General features: G+C 47.7%; 2 protein-coding genes across 2 annotated transcripts in view; both read right to left on the bottom strand.

The window, feature by feature from the left end:
• Positions 1-254: 254 nt before the first annotated feature.
• Positions 255-1,265, bottom strand: uts2r4 (urotensin-2 receptor 4). The gene has a single exon (XM_067458202.1). It carries the CDS (start codon positions 1,263-1,265, stop codon positions 255-257), a length of 1,011 nt encoding a protein of 336 aa, XP_067314303.1.
• A 2,411-nt stretch (positions 1,266-3,676) lies between these two features.
• The window catches only part of zgc:92360 (uncharacterized protein LOC436988 homolog), a 16,449-nt gene continuing 2,625 nt past the window's right edge, over positions 3,677-17,500 (bottom strand). Inside the window, exons 2-11 of the mRNA XM_067460519.1 lie at positions 12,962-13,092; positions 11,932-12,023; positions 9,406-9,488; positions 9,212-9,324; positions 8,351-8,497; positions 8,170-8,253; positions 7,925-7,987; positions 7,702-7,773; positions 4,088-4,319; positions 3,677-3,990 (exon numbers count right to left, since the gene is read on the bottom strand). Of these exons, the coding sequence (XP_067316620.1) occupies positions 3,962-3,990; positions 4,088-4,319; positions 7,702-7,773; positions 7,925-7,987; positions 8,170-8,253; positions 8,351-8,497; positions 9,212-9,324; positions 9,406-9,488; positions 11,932-12,023; positions 12,962-13,092 (1,046 nt within the window). The 3' untranslated portion in view covers positions 3,677-3,961. The remainder of the gene's footprint in view (positions 3,991-4,087; positions 4,320-7,701; positions 7,774-7,924; positions 7,988-8,169; positions 8,254-8,350; positions 8,498-9,211; positions 9,325-9,405; positions 9,489-11,931; positions 12,024-12,961; positions 13,093-17,500) is intronic.

The following is a 17,500-nucleotide window of genomic DNA, read 5'->3' as shown; positions in this document are numbered from 1 at the left end:
ATGTCAAGTTCCCCCTCTCTGGATGAAATGGGTGGAGCTTGATGTCAAGTTCCCCCTCACTGGATGAAATGGGTGGAGCTTGATGTCATCTGGCTCTGCAGTAAGCACCACTTAATTATTTTTGCAATTTTATTGCGTGCACAGAGCACATTTTTGTTATTTGTAAAAGTTTTAGTGTAAAAAAAATAGAACCAAAGCAAAAACAGCTGATGTCCTTTGATTTCTAAAGTCACATTACACTCTCAAAACAGACGTCATCCAATCTGATCCTGAAGTGCGTTGACCCCTGCGGCCGACCCCTGGTCCCCTCGACTCGACCCTGAGGACTGACCTCGCTGGGCCAGGTAGTCCCGGTAGTTGCGTGTTAATAGCGTGTAAAGCAGCGGGTTTACGCAACTGTTTCCATATGTTAGGCATGTGACGAAAAAGTTGATGTAGGTGTGAGCGGCGGGCGAAAGTGAGCGGAGCGACTCAGAGGAGAAGAGCTTCGCCATCTGCCAGCCCCAAAATGGCAGGAAGCATGCCCAGTACGCCACCACAATGCAGAAGATCATCCCCACCACTTTGAGCTTCAGTCTACGCCTGCGGACGGAGGTCGAGGATCCGTGCGTCAGGTTGGCCTGAGCCGCCCAGTAACGGCGGGCGAGACCCGCGTAAAGTCCGACCATTAATAGGCCAGGCAGGAGCATGCTGGTGAAGAAGAGTGCGGTGAGATACGCTTTAAAGGCCTCGGGCGTCCATGTTGGGAAGCATATTCGCTTGACGAGCCTCACCGTTCCCGGACGTCCCTCTCGGAGTCGGATCATCACCATCATTGGCAGTGTCAGCACGAATGCCGCCACCCAGATTCCCAAAGCCATCAGCCAATGGCCACGGGCGGTGGAGCGTCGGGCACGGAAAGGTGTGGCGACGGCGCGATATCGCTCCAGACTCATCGTTACCAACACAAACACGCTTGCATGCATGGTAAGCAGATCCAGACTTAATAGCAACCGGCAGCCCATTTCCCCAAAAAACCAATCGTGGGCGAAGTAGGTGCAGACCACGAATGGAATGGTGCCCAGATAGAGCAAATCAGCCGCCGCTAGATTGAGGATGAAGACGTACATGGAGCCAGCACGCCGCAATGTGGCCGACCGCATGATGGCAAGGGTATAGAGGTTACCCATTACGCCCAAAACACACATGGTGATCAGGGTGGCGCCCAAAAGCGGAGTGACCCAAACTACTCCGGAGCTTCCCGCCACGGTACTTCCGTTACTCATTATTCGATTAAGGCAAATTTGGTGAGCTCTTGTTTCACTTCGCACTTAAAAGTAAAGGTTCTTCATTGGCATCTGAAATGTTTTATAAGAACTGTTCACTGAAAGGTTGCCAAAAAAGGTTCTTCATTGGCATCTGAAATTGGGTTTTAAGAACTGTTTAGTGAAAGGTTCCCAAAAATGTTTCTTCTAGGGCATTGCTTTGAAAACATCCCGATGGAACGTTTATTTCTAAGGGTGCGGCTGAAAAAAGCCTCTTCAAACATCAAAGTACTAAAAGAACATGAAGCGACTGACCTACAAGTCCTTTGGAAACAGGTCCCAAACATTCCCATGATCCAACTCTGTGCAGGACTGCCGTAAAACAAAGCGCCGTCCGTGAGCGTAGAGATTTGATGTCCATCCAGCTCTGCTTCTCTGGAAAGCGTGTGGTGTTTCGGGTCTCTGGTTTCTGTTGTCTGCAGGATTATCTTGTGTTAGTCTCTTTTTCTCAGGTATGTGTGATCTGACGTTCAGCCACTCAAACGTCTCCAAACACCCTGGTGCCGTTTCACACACCCTCATCATGAGCAAGACTCAATCATCTTCCATTCACACCAACATACAAACACACACAGCGCACGAACATCCTCCAGCTCACGTGAACGGATGTTCACAAACATTATATCAGCACTTTTATTAAACCCTAAGGGATCATAACTTAGTTCTGTCATTGTTTATTCGCCCTCATGTCTAAATCTATTTAGTTTATACACTATATTGCCAAAAGTATTGGGACGCCCCTCCAAAACACTGCATTCAGGTGTTCGATCGCTTCCAGTGGAGACGTGTTTTCTGGTGCGACCAATCACGCTTCAGTTTGACAATCCCATGGACGAGTCTGGGTTTGGCGGTCGCCAGGAGAATGGGACTTGCCTGACTGCATTATGCCAAGTGTTAAGTTTGGTGGAGGGGGGTTGTTTTTCAGGGGTTGGCCCCTTAGTTCCAGTGAAAGGAACTCTTAATGCTTCACCGAGACATTTTGGACAATTTCACACTCCCGACTTTGTGGGATCAGTTTGTGGACGGCCCCTTCCTGTCCCAGCATGACTGCGCTCCAGTGCACAAAGCGTCGCTCCATAAAGACATGGATGAGGAGTTTGGTGTGGAGGAACTGGACTGGCCTGCACAGAGTCCAGAGCTCAACCTGATAGAACAGCTTTGGGATGAATTAGAGCGGAGACTGAGAGCCAGGCCTTCTCGTCCAACATCAGTGCCTGACCTCACAAATGAGCTTCTAGAAGAATGGGCAAAAATCCCCATAAACACACTCCTAAACCTTGAGGAAAGCCTTCCCAGAAGAGCTGGAGCTGTTAGAGAGGGGGGGCCGACTCCAGATTAAACCCCACGGGTTAACAATGGGAAGATCATGTGTGTGTAGAGGCGACAACACTTTTGGTGATATAGTTTATCTTCTTCTGCAAAAAGCTCCTAATTTTTTTTGTTTTAATAAAGTTGAAAAGTTGTCTCGAATCTGGTTTTTGCCTAGTTATTATGGGGTGTTCAGTGTAACATGGCAAAAAGTTAAAAAAACCAAAGGGGTCTGAACACTTAGCCTTAACACTGAGGCCTTGTGATGGAAGATTTATGTACACTATAAAATCCAACAGCTGTTCTTACTAAGACTTTTTAGTAAACTTTACTTAATGTCCAATAATATGTTGACCTTATTTAAAATAATTTATTAATCTGAACTATTCACATGCTGTGCCTTGGTTACTTAGGAAAGGCGGGGCAATTTTTAATAATAGACTTTTGAGTCCTTTTCTCCACTGTATATATATATATATATATATATAATAGCTATTTAATATAACTATATTTCATGTTAAATAATGTTATTTTAAAATTGTTTTGCTAATATTTATGGCATAAACTTTTAATTGGGTTGCTATAATCCGCTATCTGTGAGTCACACACAGACTTCAACATTCAGCATGCAAAACACAATAATGGTAACAAGGATTGTTTCATTAATTATTTTTATTTTTATTATTAATAAGACCTTTATACTTTTATTTGTTGTCGTTATTGGAGTTATACTGAAAAAAGACAAATGGTAAAATGAAGCAGTTCATTTATTCATGCCGCTATGCACTCTGGGAGTATACGCTTCCTCAGATCACAGATAGAATTAAGCTGACAAAACTTAAATGCTTTAAGTCAGAACAACTTAATGGATTAATGCTTACTTAATTGAATTAAGGGAGTAAACTGAACAAATTAGTTTTTACGGTGTAGTCACTACAAACTGTTATTGAATGTAAAATGCTCTGCTAAACCTTTTGAGAAAGAGTTTGCATTGACACACGGAAGAAAAAAATGATGACAAAACAACAATTTTTGTCTAAACTATCTCTTTAATATGTGAAGAAACGGATGTTCAGAACAAGAGAATTGACGTTTACATTAAGATGATCTGAAGTGACTTCAGTAAATGTCCATGTGAAGGGTCAGATGATGAATAACTCAAACTGACCACTAGATGGAGCCGTTACGCCTTACAGGGCTCATGTGGTGCAGAGCAAAGCTTCAGTTTAGATAATCATGCAGATATAAAGGGGAAGAGGTTTTAATCTAATGTATATAATTATAATAATAATACAGTACAAACAGCTGTGAGATCCGCTGCAGAGGTCAGAGGTCAGACCGGTGGTCCATCAGTGTTTGTGCTTGAAGTACGCCTCCACTGAAAAACACACAACACTTATGTGTGAAGCGGCCACAGGTGTGTGTGTGTGTGTGTGTGTGTGTGTGTGTGTGTGTGTTGATGCTGATGTTGGTACCTGTGTACTCCTGTGGGCTCATGGGAGTGTTGAGGATGATGTTGAAATGGTTCATCCAGTCCTTTTGCTCCGCATCCGTCTCACAGGTGAAGATGAAGCTGCGCTCCGGGGTTTCTATGGTGATGCCGTACTGCCACGTCCCGGTATAATGAGTTCCGGCCGGCAGTCCGATCGTCACCCGATACCCGTGATCCCGGTGACCCAAAAACACCTCACCTTTAGCAAACGCATCCTGACACACACACGCACACACACACACACACACACACACACACACACAGAACAACCTGATTCAGAACTCTCTCCACAATCAAGAGGAAGCCAGAGCTGGACAAAGTACACAACTTCATTACTGGAGTAACAGCACTGCTGGTCAAATATTACTCCGCTACAAGTGAAAGTTGTAAAAGCTGATTTTTACTGGAGTAAAAGTACAGAAGTATTTGTTTTCAAAAATACTTAAGTATCAAAAGTAAATGTCCTTCTTTATGTCGCCGCATTATTGTATTATAGTTGTATAAATGCACATTATGCCATCATGGTTTAAGCCAGTCAGTGACGCTCCATCTGACACACTAGCAGACGACTAACTTAAACTCATTTAAATACTTGTAGAAAAGTTACAAAGCTGCTGTCACTTTAAGGCCGAATGCACGGATCCAATACACTGATACACATCTGATATTCTCACACTGTTCACCTTCACTGAAGACAGAATCAACTTTGTTTATGTGAATCCTCCACTAAATGAGCATTTGGACATCCGTCTTCTTCCATTTTGCTCTAAACTATAAATCAGTGTTTAATAAATGCTGTGAAATCATTGAACTTCACGAGACTCTACAAGAGTGATTCCTGAAAGGCTTTCTGCAAAAACCCAAACACCTTTTAAAGAAGAAAAAAATCATCACTGACTTTCAAAGCTGCGACAGAAACGACTTTCCACTTCGAGGACCTTGATAGAAATGTAGTGGAGTAAAGAGGACGATATTTGTCTTTCAGATGGAGTGAAGTTAAAGTCAGAAGATTACAGAAAAAATAATACTCCAGTAAAGCACAGAGACTCAAACAGTGAACTTCAGTACAGGACTTGATCGACCCACAACCAAACCCTTTAAGAAGTCAAATAAATCCTTAAACAATCAACTAAAGCCCAATAACTGGTTAATAACCCAACCAAAACCACATACCAATGAAATTCTCATTTAAACCCTTTTTATAGATAAGTATCATCATCCAGATTGAATGCATGTGAATATAAAAGGAAACGTGTGTTTTAAAGGTGCCCTAGAATGAGTTAAACAAAATGTTAAATTGTTCTCTGATCAGCAAAAAAATAAGCAACGTGCAGTGTTGGTTGTAATTAGTTACTGTTATTTAATTACTTTTCCCTTGAAAAAGTAAAGTAGGGGATTACTCTTAGTTTTAGTGTAATTTAATTACAGTTACTTTTGAGTCATTGAACTAAATACAGTGTATAGACTGTAAAACAATGTTTTTGTAAATCAAAATTATACATAATGCTACAGTGGAATTAATATCAAAACTAGTTTGTTTGATAAAATGCATTTTTTTATCTATCCTTCTCACTTGTAAAACTTTGGTCAGTTAATAAGAATAATGAATGTAGTTTTATATTTTGTATTTAAATTCATTAAAAGAGCCATTTCTTGAATCAGTCGATGTTGATAAAGGATTTAGAAAGTAATTACTAAAAAGTAATTAAATACTTATTGGAGAGAGTAATTTGTACAGTAATCTAATACACTACTGAAGATTAGTAACTAGTAATGAATTACTTTTTTAGAGTAACTTACACAACACTGGCCACATACAGTCTTGAAGAGAAATGGAGGAACATACAGAGAAATGGAGGAACATTTTGTGGACTTTGCCCGTTTACTAGTGTGTTTTGGGTCATTGTCTTGTTGAAACAACCATTTCAAGGGCAGGTCCTCTTCAGCATAGGGCAACATGACCTCTTCAAGTATTTTAACATATGCAAACTGATCCATGATCCCTGGTATGCGATAAATAGGCCCAACACCATAGTAGGAGAAACATGCCCATATCATGATGCTTGCACCTCCATGCTTCACTGTCTTCACTGTGTACTGTGGCTTGAATTCAGAGTTTGGGGGTCGTCTCACAAACTGCCTGTGGCCCTTGGACCCAAAAAGAACAATTTTACTCTCATCAGTCCACAAAATGTTCCTCCATTTCTCTTTAGGCCAGTTGATGTGTTCTTTGGCAAATTGTAACCTCTTCTGCACATGCCTTTTTTTTAACAGAGGGACTTTGCAGGGGATTCTTGAAAATAGATTAGCTTCACACAGACGTCTTCTAACTGTCACAGTACTTACAGGTAACTCCAGACTGTCTTTGATCATCCTGGAGGTGATCATTGGCTGAGCCTTTGCCATTCTGGTTATTCTTCTATCCATTTTGATGGTTGTCTTCCGTTTTCTTCCACGTCTCTCTGGTTTTGCTCTCCATTTTAAGGCATTGGAGATCATTTTAGCTGAACAGCCTATCATTTTTTGCACCTCTTTATAGGTTTTCCCCTCTCTAATCAACTTTTTAATCAAAGTACGCTGTTCTTCTGAACAATGTCTTGAACGACCCATTTTCCTCAGCTTTCAAATGCATGTTCAACAAGTGTTGGCTTCATCCTTAAATAGGGGCCACCTGATTCACACCTGTTTCTTCACAAAATTGATGACCTCAGTGATTGAATGCCACACTGCTATTTTTTTGAACACACCCCTTTCAACTAATTCAACTAATTGCCCAATTGCACAGCCTTAAGAGCGAGCATATCATGAATGCTGGGTCTCATTTGTTTTCTGAGAATCTACTGAACCTACTGGTAACTTGTTTGCCACGTAACAATAAAAAATATACTAAAAACCTTGATTAGTCTGGTTAGTCACATTGTACTGCTTTATTTTGAACAAGACTGTATCTACGGTTGTATTTTGTAATACAAAATAATATTAACCTTTGTTTAATTTGTTAATCAGAAATGGTTTAAACAGTCAATAAGTGGATAAACCGCTGCTCATTGCTGCAGGAATACAGTCGCCCCTTTCTTCAGTTTAAGACGCTGAGCGAAGCTTGCTTGAAATGGGCCGAACAAACGAACGATCTTGAATTAAATTGGTGTGGTATCGGATTATAATAAACCTCCACCATGACTGTTGACATTTTTAATCTGTGGGAAGGATATGTAAAGTCTGAGGACTCCTGAACATGACGTGTGTCCTGAGAGCCGTTTGTTTATCTGCAGTCCCGATGATTCGCTCCGTCAGTTCCGCCTGATCATGAACATGTTCGGACAGATGTAAATGTGGTGGGCGAGCATATTAATGATCCCCAACGCTTGCGTCACGGTTGGCCTGATGTTGAGAAGCACTTATTTTTCCGTGGTGTTTTTGATTCACGAGATTCACATCAGAAGGAGGAGGTGATGGTGTCTGAGACTCACAGTGTGTGATGTCCATGGACTGAACTCTTATTATTTCACTATGGCAAGGTCAATTACATTTTTCATTCTAGTGCACCTTTAAATGTGTGTTGTCTCTGAAGTAACAGGAATAAGACGAGCTTCTCACCAGAGGGTCTTTGAAGTACATGAGCCGCCGATGGTCCAGCGTGAACCAGCGCTTCTTAAAGCCTTCGGTTTGCTGCACACAAACATCAATTACAGCTTCACATCACTGATGCTATTTAAAGAGTTTATCGCTGGAATAAGCAGATAACACAGGTCCTTATAAGAGTATATGTGTGTTAGTGGGTGTGTGTGTGCGTGCGTGTTTGTGTGTGTGTGTGTCTCACCCGTGGGCCTGTTTTCTCCATGTATCCCTCTTTCAGAAATTTGCGTGTCAGTTTGGGCTTCAGCTGAGCGGTAAAGAGAAGCTGTAAGTTCACTGCAGATGACTGGATTCACTGAAATGAACATTAAAAAGGTGTGTGTGTGTGTGTGTGTGTGTGTGTGTGTGTGTGTGTGTGTGTGTGTGTGTGTGTGTGTGTGTGTGTGTGTGTGTGTGTGTGTGTGTGTGTGTGTGTGTTTCAGGACTGACCTCAGCATCCGTGGCTCCAGGGAAAGCCACCTTCAGATAGTGCAGCTGAGCGGCTCGGATGGAGTTAAACCACTCCACGATTTCCTGATGGAGACAGAGACAGTCTCAGAAATGTGTGTGTGTGTGTGTGTGTGTGTGTGTGTGTGTGTGTGTGTGTGTGTGTGTGTCAGTTGTCTCTCACTCTGCTGCTGTCGTGGTAGACGAAGATGTTTCGTGTGATGTTGTCCTTCACGTATGTGATCTGCAGGCCGTTGGGGTTTCCGATCTTGTCCGGCTGGAAGCAGGCGTTGATGGTGTCCACCTTCATAACGGCCTTGGGTTCTTTAGCCTACAGAGACACACCAGCTATCAGCATTTTCATTTGTGCTTTGTGTCAGGAGCATTATCCTGCTGGAAGAGCCACAGCCACCAGAATACCGTTTCCATGAAAGGCTGAACATGGTCTCAGCAATGCTTAGATAGGTGGTGCTTTCGGCGGGGTCAGGGGTCAGAGGTCACCCTGACTGGTCCATACGCCTCAAACTGAGCTGCTCTGTGTATTCTGACAGCTTTCTATCAGAACCAGCATTAACTTCTGGAGCAGTTTGAGCTCCAGTAGCTCGTCTGTTTGATCGGACCCCACGGGCCAGCCTTCGCTCCCCACGTGCATCAATGAGCCTTGGCCGCCCATGACCCTGTGGCCGGTTCTCCACTGGTCCTTCCTTGGAGCACTTTTGATAGATACTGACCACTGCAGACCGGGAACAGCCCACAAGAGCTGCAGTTTTGGAGATGCTCTGACCCAGTCGTCTAGCCGTCACAATCTGGCCAAACTCGCTCAAATCCTTACGCTTGCCCATTTCTCCTGCTTCACACACATCAACTCTGAGGACTAAATGTTCACTTGCTGCCTAATATATCCCACCCACTAACAGGAGCCGTGATCAAGAGATCATCAGTGTTATTAACTTCACTGGTCAGGGGTCATAATGTTATGCCTGATCTGTATATACATATAAAACATTTTTGCATATTTAAATTGTGTTATTTATGTGCCACTCACGTCTAGTTTAGTGTAGTACTTTAGTGTGCCGTCCCTCAGAGACAGGATGAACCGCCTGTTGAGAAACTGTCCGTTGTCCCGCCCCCTCTTCATCAGCAGGCCATCTCTCGCCTCTGTGATTGGTCAACGAGCATGTCAATCATCAAGCAGGAAACATAAACGGAGTGTGTTGTGAGAATCAGACACACACGTACCGTCCTCATAGATCGGCTTCTTGGCGTCCTCGATGAACTCCTGCCTCTCGTACTTCGCCCGAATCCACTGCTCCTTCAGAACCCTAACACACACACACACACACACGCACGCACACACACACACACACACACACTGACTACAGGAACCGCAACAACACCCTGAACAAGAGTCATTTAAAGCCTTCAGTCTAGTGATAGATTAGTGTCTTACTCTGATCGGCTCGTAGCAAATAAAACACATTAATATAGAAAAGAAGAGGTCAGCGGAGTGAGCCTTGAGGGACACCGTACAAGAGGAAGACAGCAACGCTGCAAAAAATGCTCTTCTTACTCAGTCATTTTGTCTTGTTTCCAGTCTAAATATCTAACATTTCTTAAATCAAGATGCATTTACTAGATCATTAAAACGACATGAGATATTTTTCTTGTTTTCTTAAAAATAAAATCTAAATGAAGTGAGTTTTTGCTTAAAACAGGCAAAATGATCTGCCAATGGGGTGAGAAAAATAATCTTATTTCTGATTGAAATCTTGTTTCCGTCCCAAACAGAAATTTTGCGGCGTTCACGACCGGGACGAAAACCACACTGCTCCTCCTGAATACGAGGTTCCACTATCGGCCGAATCCTCCTCTCCAGAACCCTGGCATAGACTTTCCCAGGGAGGCTGAGGAGTGTGATCCCCCTGTAGTTGGAACACACTCTGCGGTCCCCCTTCTTGAAAAGAGGGACCACCACCCCGGTCTGCCAGTCCATAGGCACTGTCCCCAACCGCCACGCGATGCTGCAGAGGCGCGTCAGCCAAGACAGCCCCACAACATCCAGAGACTTAAGGTACTCTAGGGACGTGGAATGTCACCACATTGGCGGGGAAGGAGCCTGAGCTTGTGCGGGGGGTCGAGAGATACCGACTAGAAATAGTCGGGCTCACCTCCACGCACAGCTTGGGCTCTGGAACCACACTTCTCGAGAGAGGCTGGACTCTCTACCACTTTGGAGTTGCCCATGGTGAGAGGCGGCGGGCTGGAGTGGGTATGCTTATAGCCCCCCAGCTCAGTCGCCATGTGTTGGAGATCACCCCGGTGAGCGAGAGGGTCGCTTCCCTGCGGCTTGAGTCGGGGATAGGTCTCTCACTGTCGTTTGTGCCTACGGGCCGAATGGCAGTGCAGAGTACCCGGCCCTCTTGGGGTCTCTGGGAGGGGTGCTAGAAAGTGCTCCGACTGGAGACTCCATCGTTCTACTGGGGGACTTCAACGCCCATGTGGGCAGTGACAGAGACACCTGGAGGGGCGTGATTGGGAGGAACGGCCCCCCTGATCTGAACCCGAGCGGTGTTCTGTTATTGGACTTCTGTGCTAACCATGGCTTGTCCACAACGAACACCATGTTCACGCATAAGGGTGTCCATCAGTGCACATGGCACCAGCACACCCTAGGCCGAAGGTCGATGATCGACTTTGTGGTCGTCTCATCTGACCTCCGGCCGTATGTCTTGGACACTCAGGTGAAGAGAGGGGCGGAGCTGTCAACCGATCACTACCTGGTGGTGAGTTGGATCCGATGGCGGGGGAGGAAGCTGGACAGTCTCGGCAGACCCAAACGTACTGTGAGGGTCTGTTGGGCACATTTGGCTGAACCCCCTGTCAGAGAGATCTTCAACTCCCACCTCCGGCAGAGCTTCGACCAGATCCCAAGGGAGTCTGGAGATATTGAGTCCGAATGGACCATGTTCTCCACCTCCATTGTCGATGCGGCCGCTTGGAGCTGTGGCCGTAAGGTCTCCGGTGCCTGTTGAGGCGGTAATCCCCGAACCCGGTGGTGGACACCGGAAGTAAGGAATGCCGTCAAGCTGAAGAAGGAGTCCTATAAGGCCTGGCTGGCTTGTGGGGCTCCTGAGGCGGCTGACAGGTGCCAGCAGGCCAAGCGGACAGCAGCCCGGGTAGTTGTGGAGGCAAAAACTCTGGCCTGGGAGGAGTTCGGTGAGGCCATGGAGAAAGACTATCGGTCGGCCTCGAAGAGATTCTGGCAAACCGTTCGACGCCTCAGGAGGGGGAAGCAGTGCCCCACCAACACTGTCTACAGTGGAGATGGGCAGCTGCTGACCTCAACTGGGGATATTGTTGGAAGATGGAAGGAATACTTCGAGGATCTCCTCAATCCCACCGACATGTCTTCCTTTGAGGAAGCAGAGGCCCCTACATTTTCCAGTTAATTCTGGCCAAAACACATCTAGACAGAAGGCAAAGATAGACCTGACTCTCTGAAGCTTTGTAATGTGCGTCGATCAGATAAATGAACTAGTATTAAAGTTGAGCTAAGTCTAAATGAACTGTAGGAGGTTCCCTCAGACTGGAGAACCTGATATGATGGTATTGGAGAGGATATGTATTGCCTTGTACAGCCTTGGTTGTTTTAAATGTGCTTTGTAAATAAATAAGTGAAGTGAAGTATGGACTGGCATGATGCTCTGGTTTTTGGTTGTGGTCATAATGTTTTGGTGGAGATGCGGTGTTGCTGTGGTTACTCACTGGCAGTCTCTGTGCGTGGGCTTGTAGTAGTAAACAGGAACAGCCGCCTCATAAACGGCCTTCATTGAGTTGTTGCCATGCTCAGACATGAACTAAAAACAATAAAACATGCATTTATGCAACATCAGTCAGATGATATTTTGCAAGCACTCATTTTTTACAGTTTCAAGCACATGCAACTAATGATGATCAGGCATAACATTATATGTTACATTGCATGTCAATAAAACATCCACATGGATGGAGGACCAAAGGTTTCCCAGCAGAACATTGGCCAAAGCATCACACTGCCTCCGCCGGCTCGCCTTCTTCCCATAGTGCATCCTGGGGCCATGTGTTCCCCAGGTAAGCCACACACACACACACACACACACCCGGCCATCCACGTGATGTAGAAGAACACGTGATTCCTCAGACCAGGCCACCTTCTTCCATTGCTCCGTGGTCCAGTTCTGATGCTCACGTGCCACTGTTGGTGCTTTCGGCGGGGTCAGGGGTCAGAGGTCACCCTATGCCGCCCCATACGCCTCAAACTGAGCTGCTCTGAGCTTTCTATCAGAACCAGCATTAACTTCTGGAGCAGTTTGAGCTCCAGTAGCTCGTCTGTTTGATCGGACCCCACGGGCCAGCCTTCGCTCCCCACGTGCATCAATGAGCCTTGGCCGCCCATGACCCTGTGGCCGGTTCTCCACTGGTCCTTCCTTGGAGCACTTTTGATAGATACTGACCACTGCAGACCGGGAACAGCCCACAAGAGCTGCAGTTTTGGAGATGCTCTGACCCAGTCGTCTAGCCGTCACAATCTGGCCAAACTCGCTCAAATCCTTACGCTTGCCCATTTCTCCTGCTTCACACACATCAACTCTGAGGACTAAATGTTCACTTGCTGCCTAATATATCCCACCCACTAACAGGAGCTGTGATCAAGAGATCATCAGTGATATTCACTGGTCATAATGTTATGCCTGATCACTGTATTATAGGTCTGATGGTCAATAAAGCAGCAGGTTTACAGAAACATCATTAACACCTGAACTTCTGAATCCTCCCAGCGAGAGAGTCCGAGGGATTTGACTTTTCCGATACTGGGAATACTGCGATGGACTCCGGAGCAGGCCAGGCAAATAAACACTCCCAGAGAACAAGAGCCCCATTCTGGATCTGAGAGAGAGAGAGAGAGAGAGAGAGAGAGAGAGAGAGAGAGAGAGAGAGAGAGAGAGAGAGAGAGAGAGAGAGAGAGAGAGAGAGAGAGAGATGAAAGCACATAAGGTGTTTGTCTTCAAGTTTGACACAAAACAAAAAGGCTGTCATTTGCAGGTTGAGATCCAGATGAACGGCTCGTGTTAATAATAGATTACAGTCTATCAGCCAACGCAGCTCAAACATGATCATTACGACACACACACACACACACACACACACACACACACACACACACTGATTTACATCATCAGGAGTCCGGAAAACAGACCCTGGAGTCAATAATGCAAGAGTAACGATGAGCTTAGCAAAAGAGCTCAGAAAACGTCATCTCGGAGCCTTGAACTGCCGCACTTTCACAACCAAAAGCGGACATTTTAGGAGCATCCCTAATGTGGTATAAAGATCCCTTTAGAGCTCTTTTAGGGAAGACTGGGACTCCACCCAAACATTCAAATACAAACCAGTTTGACTGTCTGTCCCCTGCTGAACACACACTGGGACGGATGCTGGTCACCAGTTTGACTGTCTGTCCCTGCTGAACACACACTGGGACGGATGCTGGTGACCAGTTTGACTGTCTGTCCCCTGCTGAACACACACTGGGACGGATGCTGGTCACCAGTTTGACTGTCTGTCCCCTGCTGAACACACACTGGGACGGATGCTGGTCACCAGTTTGACTGTCTGTCCCCTGCTGAACACACACTGGGACGGATGCTGGTCACCAGTTTGACTGTCTGTCCCCTGCTGAACACACACTGGGAACGGATGCTGGTCACCAGTTTGACTGTCTGTCCCCTGCTGAACACACACTGGGACGGATGCTGGTCACCAGTTTGACTGTCTGTCCCCTGCTGAACACACACTGGGACGGATGCTGGTCACCAGTTTGACTGTCTGTCCCCTGCTGAACACACACTGGGACGGATGCTGGTCACCAGTTTGACTGTCTGTCCCCTGCTGAACACACACTGGGACGGATGCTGGTCACCAGTTTGACTGTCTGCCCCCTGCTGAACACACACTGGGACGGATGCTGGTCACCAGTTTGACTGTCTGCCCCCTGCTGAACACACACTGGGACGGATGCTGGTCACCAGTTTGACTGTCTGTCCCCTGCTGAACACACACTGGGACGGATGCTGGTCACCAGTTTGACTGTCTGTCCCCTGCTGAACACACACTGGGACGGATGCTGGTCACCAGTTTGACTGTCTGCCCCCTGCTGAACACACACTGGGACGGATGCTGGTCACCAGTTTGACTGTCTGCCCCCTGCTGAACACACACTGGGACGGATGCTGGTCACCAGTTTGACTGTCTGTCCCCTGCTGAACACACACTGGGACGGATGCTGGTCACCAGTTTGACTGTCTGTCCCCTGCTGAACACACACTGGGATGGATGCTGGTCACCAGTTTGACTGTCTGTCCCTGCTGAACACACACTGGGACGGATGCTGGTCACCAGTTTGACTGTCTGTCCCTGCTGAACACACACTGGGACGGATGCTGGTGACCAGTTTGACTGTCTGTCCCCTGCTGAACACACACTGGGACGGATGCTGGTCACCAGTTTGACTGTCTGTCCCCTGCTGAACACACACTGGGACGGATGCTGGTCACCAGTTTGACTGTCTGTCCCCTGCTGAACACACACTGGGACGGATGCTGGTCACCAGTTTGACTGTCTGCCCCCTGCTGAACACACACTGGGACGGATGCTGGTGACCAGTTTGACTGTCTGTCCCCTGCTGAACACACACTGGGACGGATGCTGGTCACCAGTTTGACTGTCTGTCCCCTGCTGAACACACACTGGGATGGATGCTGGTCACCAGTTTGACTGTCTGTCCCTGCTGAACACACACTGGGACGGATGCTGGTCACCAGTTTGACTGTCTGTCCCCTGCTGAACACACACTGGGACGGATGCTGGTCACCAGTTTGACTGTCTGCCCCCTGCTGAACACACACTGGGACGGATGCTGGTCACCAGTTTGACTGTCTGCCCCCTGCTGAACACACACTGGGACGGATGCTGGTCACCAGTTTGACTGTCTGTCCCCTGCTGAACACACACTGGGACGGATGCTGGTCACCAGTTTGACTGTCTGTCCCCTGCTGAACACACACTGGGACGGATGCTGGTCACCAGTTTGACTGTCTGCCCCCTGCTGAACACACACTGGGACGGATGCTGGTCACCAGTTTGACTGTCTGCCCCCTGCTGAACACACACTGGGACGGATGCTGGTCACCAGTTTGACTGTCTGTCCCCTGCTGAACACACACTGGGACGGATGCTGGTCACCAGTTTGACTGTCTGTCCCCTGCTGAACACACACTGGGATGGATGCTGGTCACCAGTTTGACTGTCTGTCCCTGCTGAACACACACTGGGACGGATGCTGGTCACCAGTTTGACTGTCTGTCCCTGCTGAACACACACTGGGACGGATGCTGGTGACCAGTTTGACTGTCTGTCCCCTGCTGAACACACACTGGGACGGATGCTGGTCACCAGTTTGACTGTCTGTCCCCTGCTGAACACACACTGGGACGGATGCTGGTCACCAGTTTGACTGTCTGTCCCCTGCTGAACACACACTGGGACGGATGCTGGTCACCAGTTTGACTGTCTGTCCCCTGCTGAACACACACTGGGACGGATGCTGGTGACCATTTTGACTGTCTGTCCCCTGCTGAACACACACTGGGACGGATGCTGGTCACCAGTTTGACTGTCTGTCCCCTGCTGAACACACACTGGGATGGATGCTGGTCACCAGTTTGACTGTCTGTCCCTGCTGAACACACACTGGGACGGATGCTGGTCACCAGTTTGACTGTTTGTCCCCTGCTGAACACACACTGGGACGGATGCTGGTCACCAGTTTGACTGTCTGTCCCCTGCTGAACACACACTGGGACGGATGCTGGTCACCAGTTTGACTGTCTGTCCCCTGCTGAACACACACTGGGACGGATGCTGGTCACCAGTTTGACTGTCTGTCCCCTGCTGAACACACACTGGGACGGATGCTGGTCACCAGTTTGACTGTCTGTCCCCTGCTGAACACACACTGGGACGGATGCTGGTCACCAGTTTGACTGTCTGTCCCCTGCTGAACACACACTGGGACGGATGCTGGTCACCAGTTTGACTGTCTGTCCCCTGCTGAACACACACTGGGACGGATGCTGGTCACCAGTTTGACTGTCTGTCCCCTGCTGAACACACACTGGGACGGATGCTGGTCACCAGTTTGACTGTCTGTCCCCTGCTGAACACACACTGGGACGGATGCTGGTCACCAGTTTGACTGTCTGTCCCCTGCTGAACACACACTGGGACGGATGCTGGTCACCAGTTTGACTGTCTGTCCCCTGCTGAACACACACTGGGACGGATGCTGGTCACCAGTTTGACTGTCTGTCCCCTGCTGAACACACACTGGGACGGATGCTGGTCACCAGTTTGACTGTCTGTCCCCTGCTGAACACACACTGGGACGGATGCTGGTCACCAGTTTGACTGTCTGTCCCCTGCTGAACACACACTGGGACGGATGCTGGTCACCAGTTTGACTGTCTGTCCCCTGCTGAACACACACTGGGACGGATGCTGGTCACCAGTTTGACTGTCTGTCCCCTGCTGAACACACACTGGGACGGATGCTGGTCACCAGTTTGACTGTCTGTCCCCTGCTGAACACACACTGGGACGGATGCTGGTGACCAGTTTGACTGTCTGTCCCCTGCTGAACACACACTGGGACGGATGCTGGTCACCAGTTTGACTGTCTGTCCCCTGCTGAACACACACTGGGACGGATGCTGGTCACCAGTTTGACTGTCTGTCCCCTGCTGAACACACACTGGGACGGATGCTGGTCACCAGTTTGACTGTCTGTCCCCTGCTGAACACACACTGGGACGGATGCTGGTCACCAGTTTGACTGTCTGTCCCTGCTGAACACACACTGGGACGGATGCTGGTCACCAGTTTGACTGTCTGTCCCCTGCTGAACACACACTGGGACGGATGCTGGTCACCAGTTTGACTGTCTGTCCCCTGCTGAACACACACTGGGATGGATGCTGGTCACCAGTTTGACCGTGTGTCCCCTGCTGAACACACACTGGGATGGATGCTGGTCACCAGTTTGACCGTGTGTCCCCTGCTGAACACACACTGGGATGGATGCTGGTCACCAGTTTGACCGTGTGTCCCCTGCTGAACACACACTGGGACGGATGCTGGTCACCAGTTTGACTGTCTGTCCCCTGCTGAACACACACTGGGACGGATGCTGGTCACCAGTTTGACTGTCTGTCCCCTGCTGAACACACACTGGGACGGA

The sequence above is a fragment of the Pseudorasbora parva genome, chromosome 12 (genome assembly GCF_024679245.1).
Source record: "Pseudorasbora parva isolate DD20220531a chromosome 12, ASM2467924v1, whole genome shotgun sequence".
Lineage (NCBI taxonomy): Eukaryota > Metazoa > Chordata > Actinopteri > Cypriniformes > Gobionidae > Pseudorasbora > Pseudorasbora parva.
This window is presented reverse-complemented; position numbering and strand designations above follow the sequence as displayed.

Excerpts from the sequence above, each read along its gene's own strand:
- uts2r4 (XM_067458202.1), bottom strand. The coding sequence starts at position 1,265 with ATGAGTAACGGAAGTACCGTGGCGGGAAGCTCCGGAGTAGTTTGGGTC.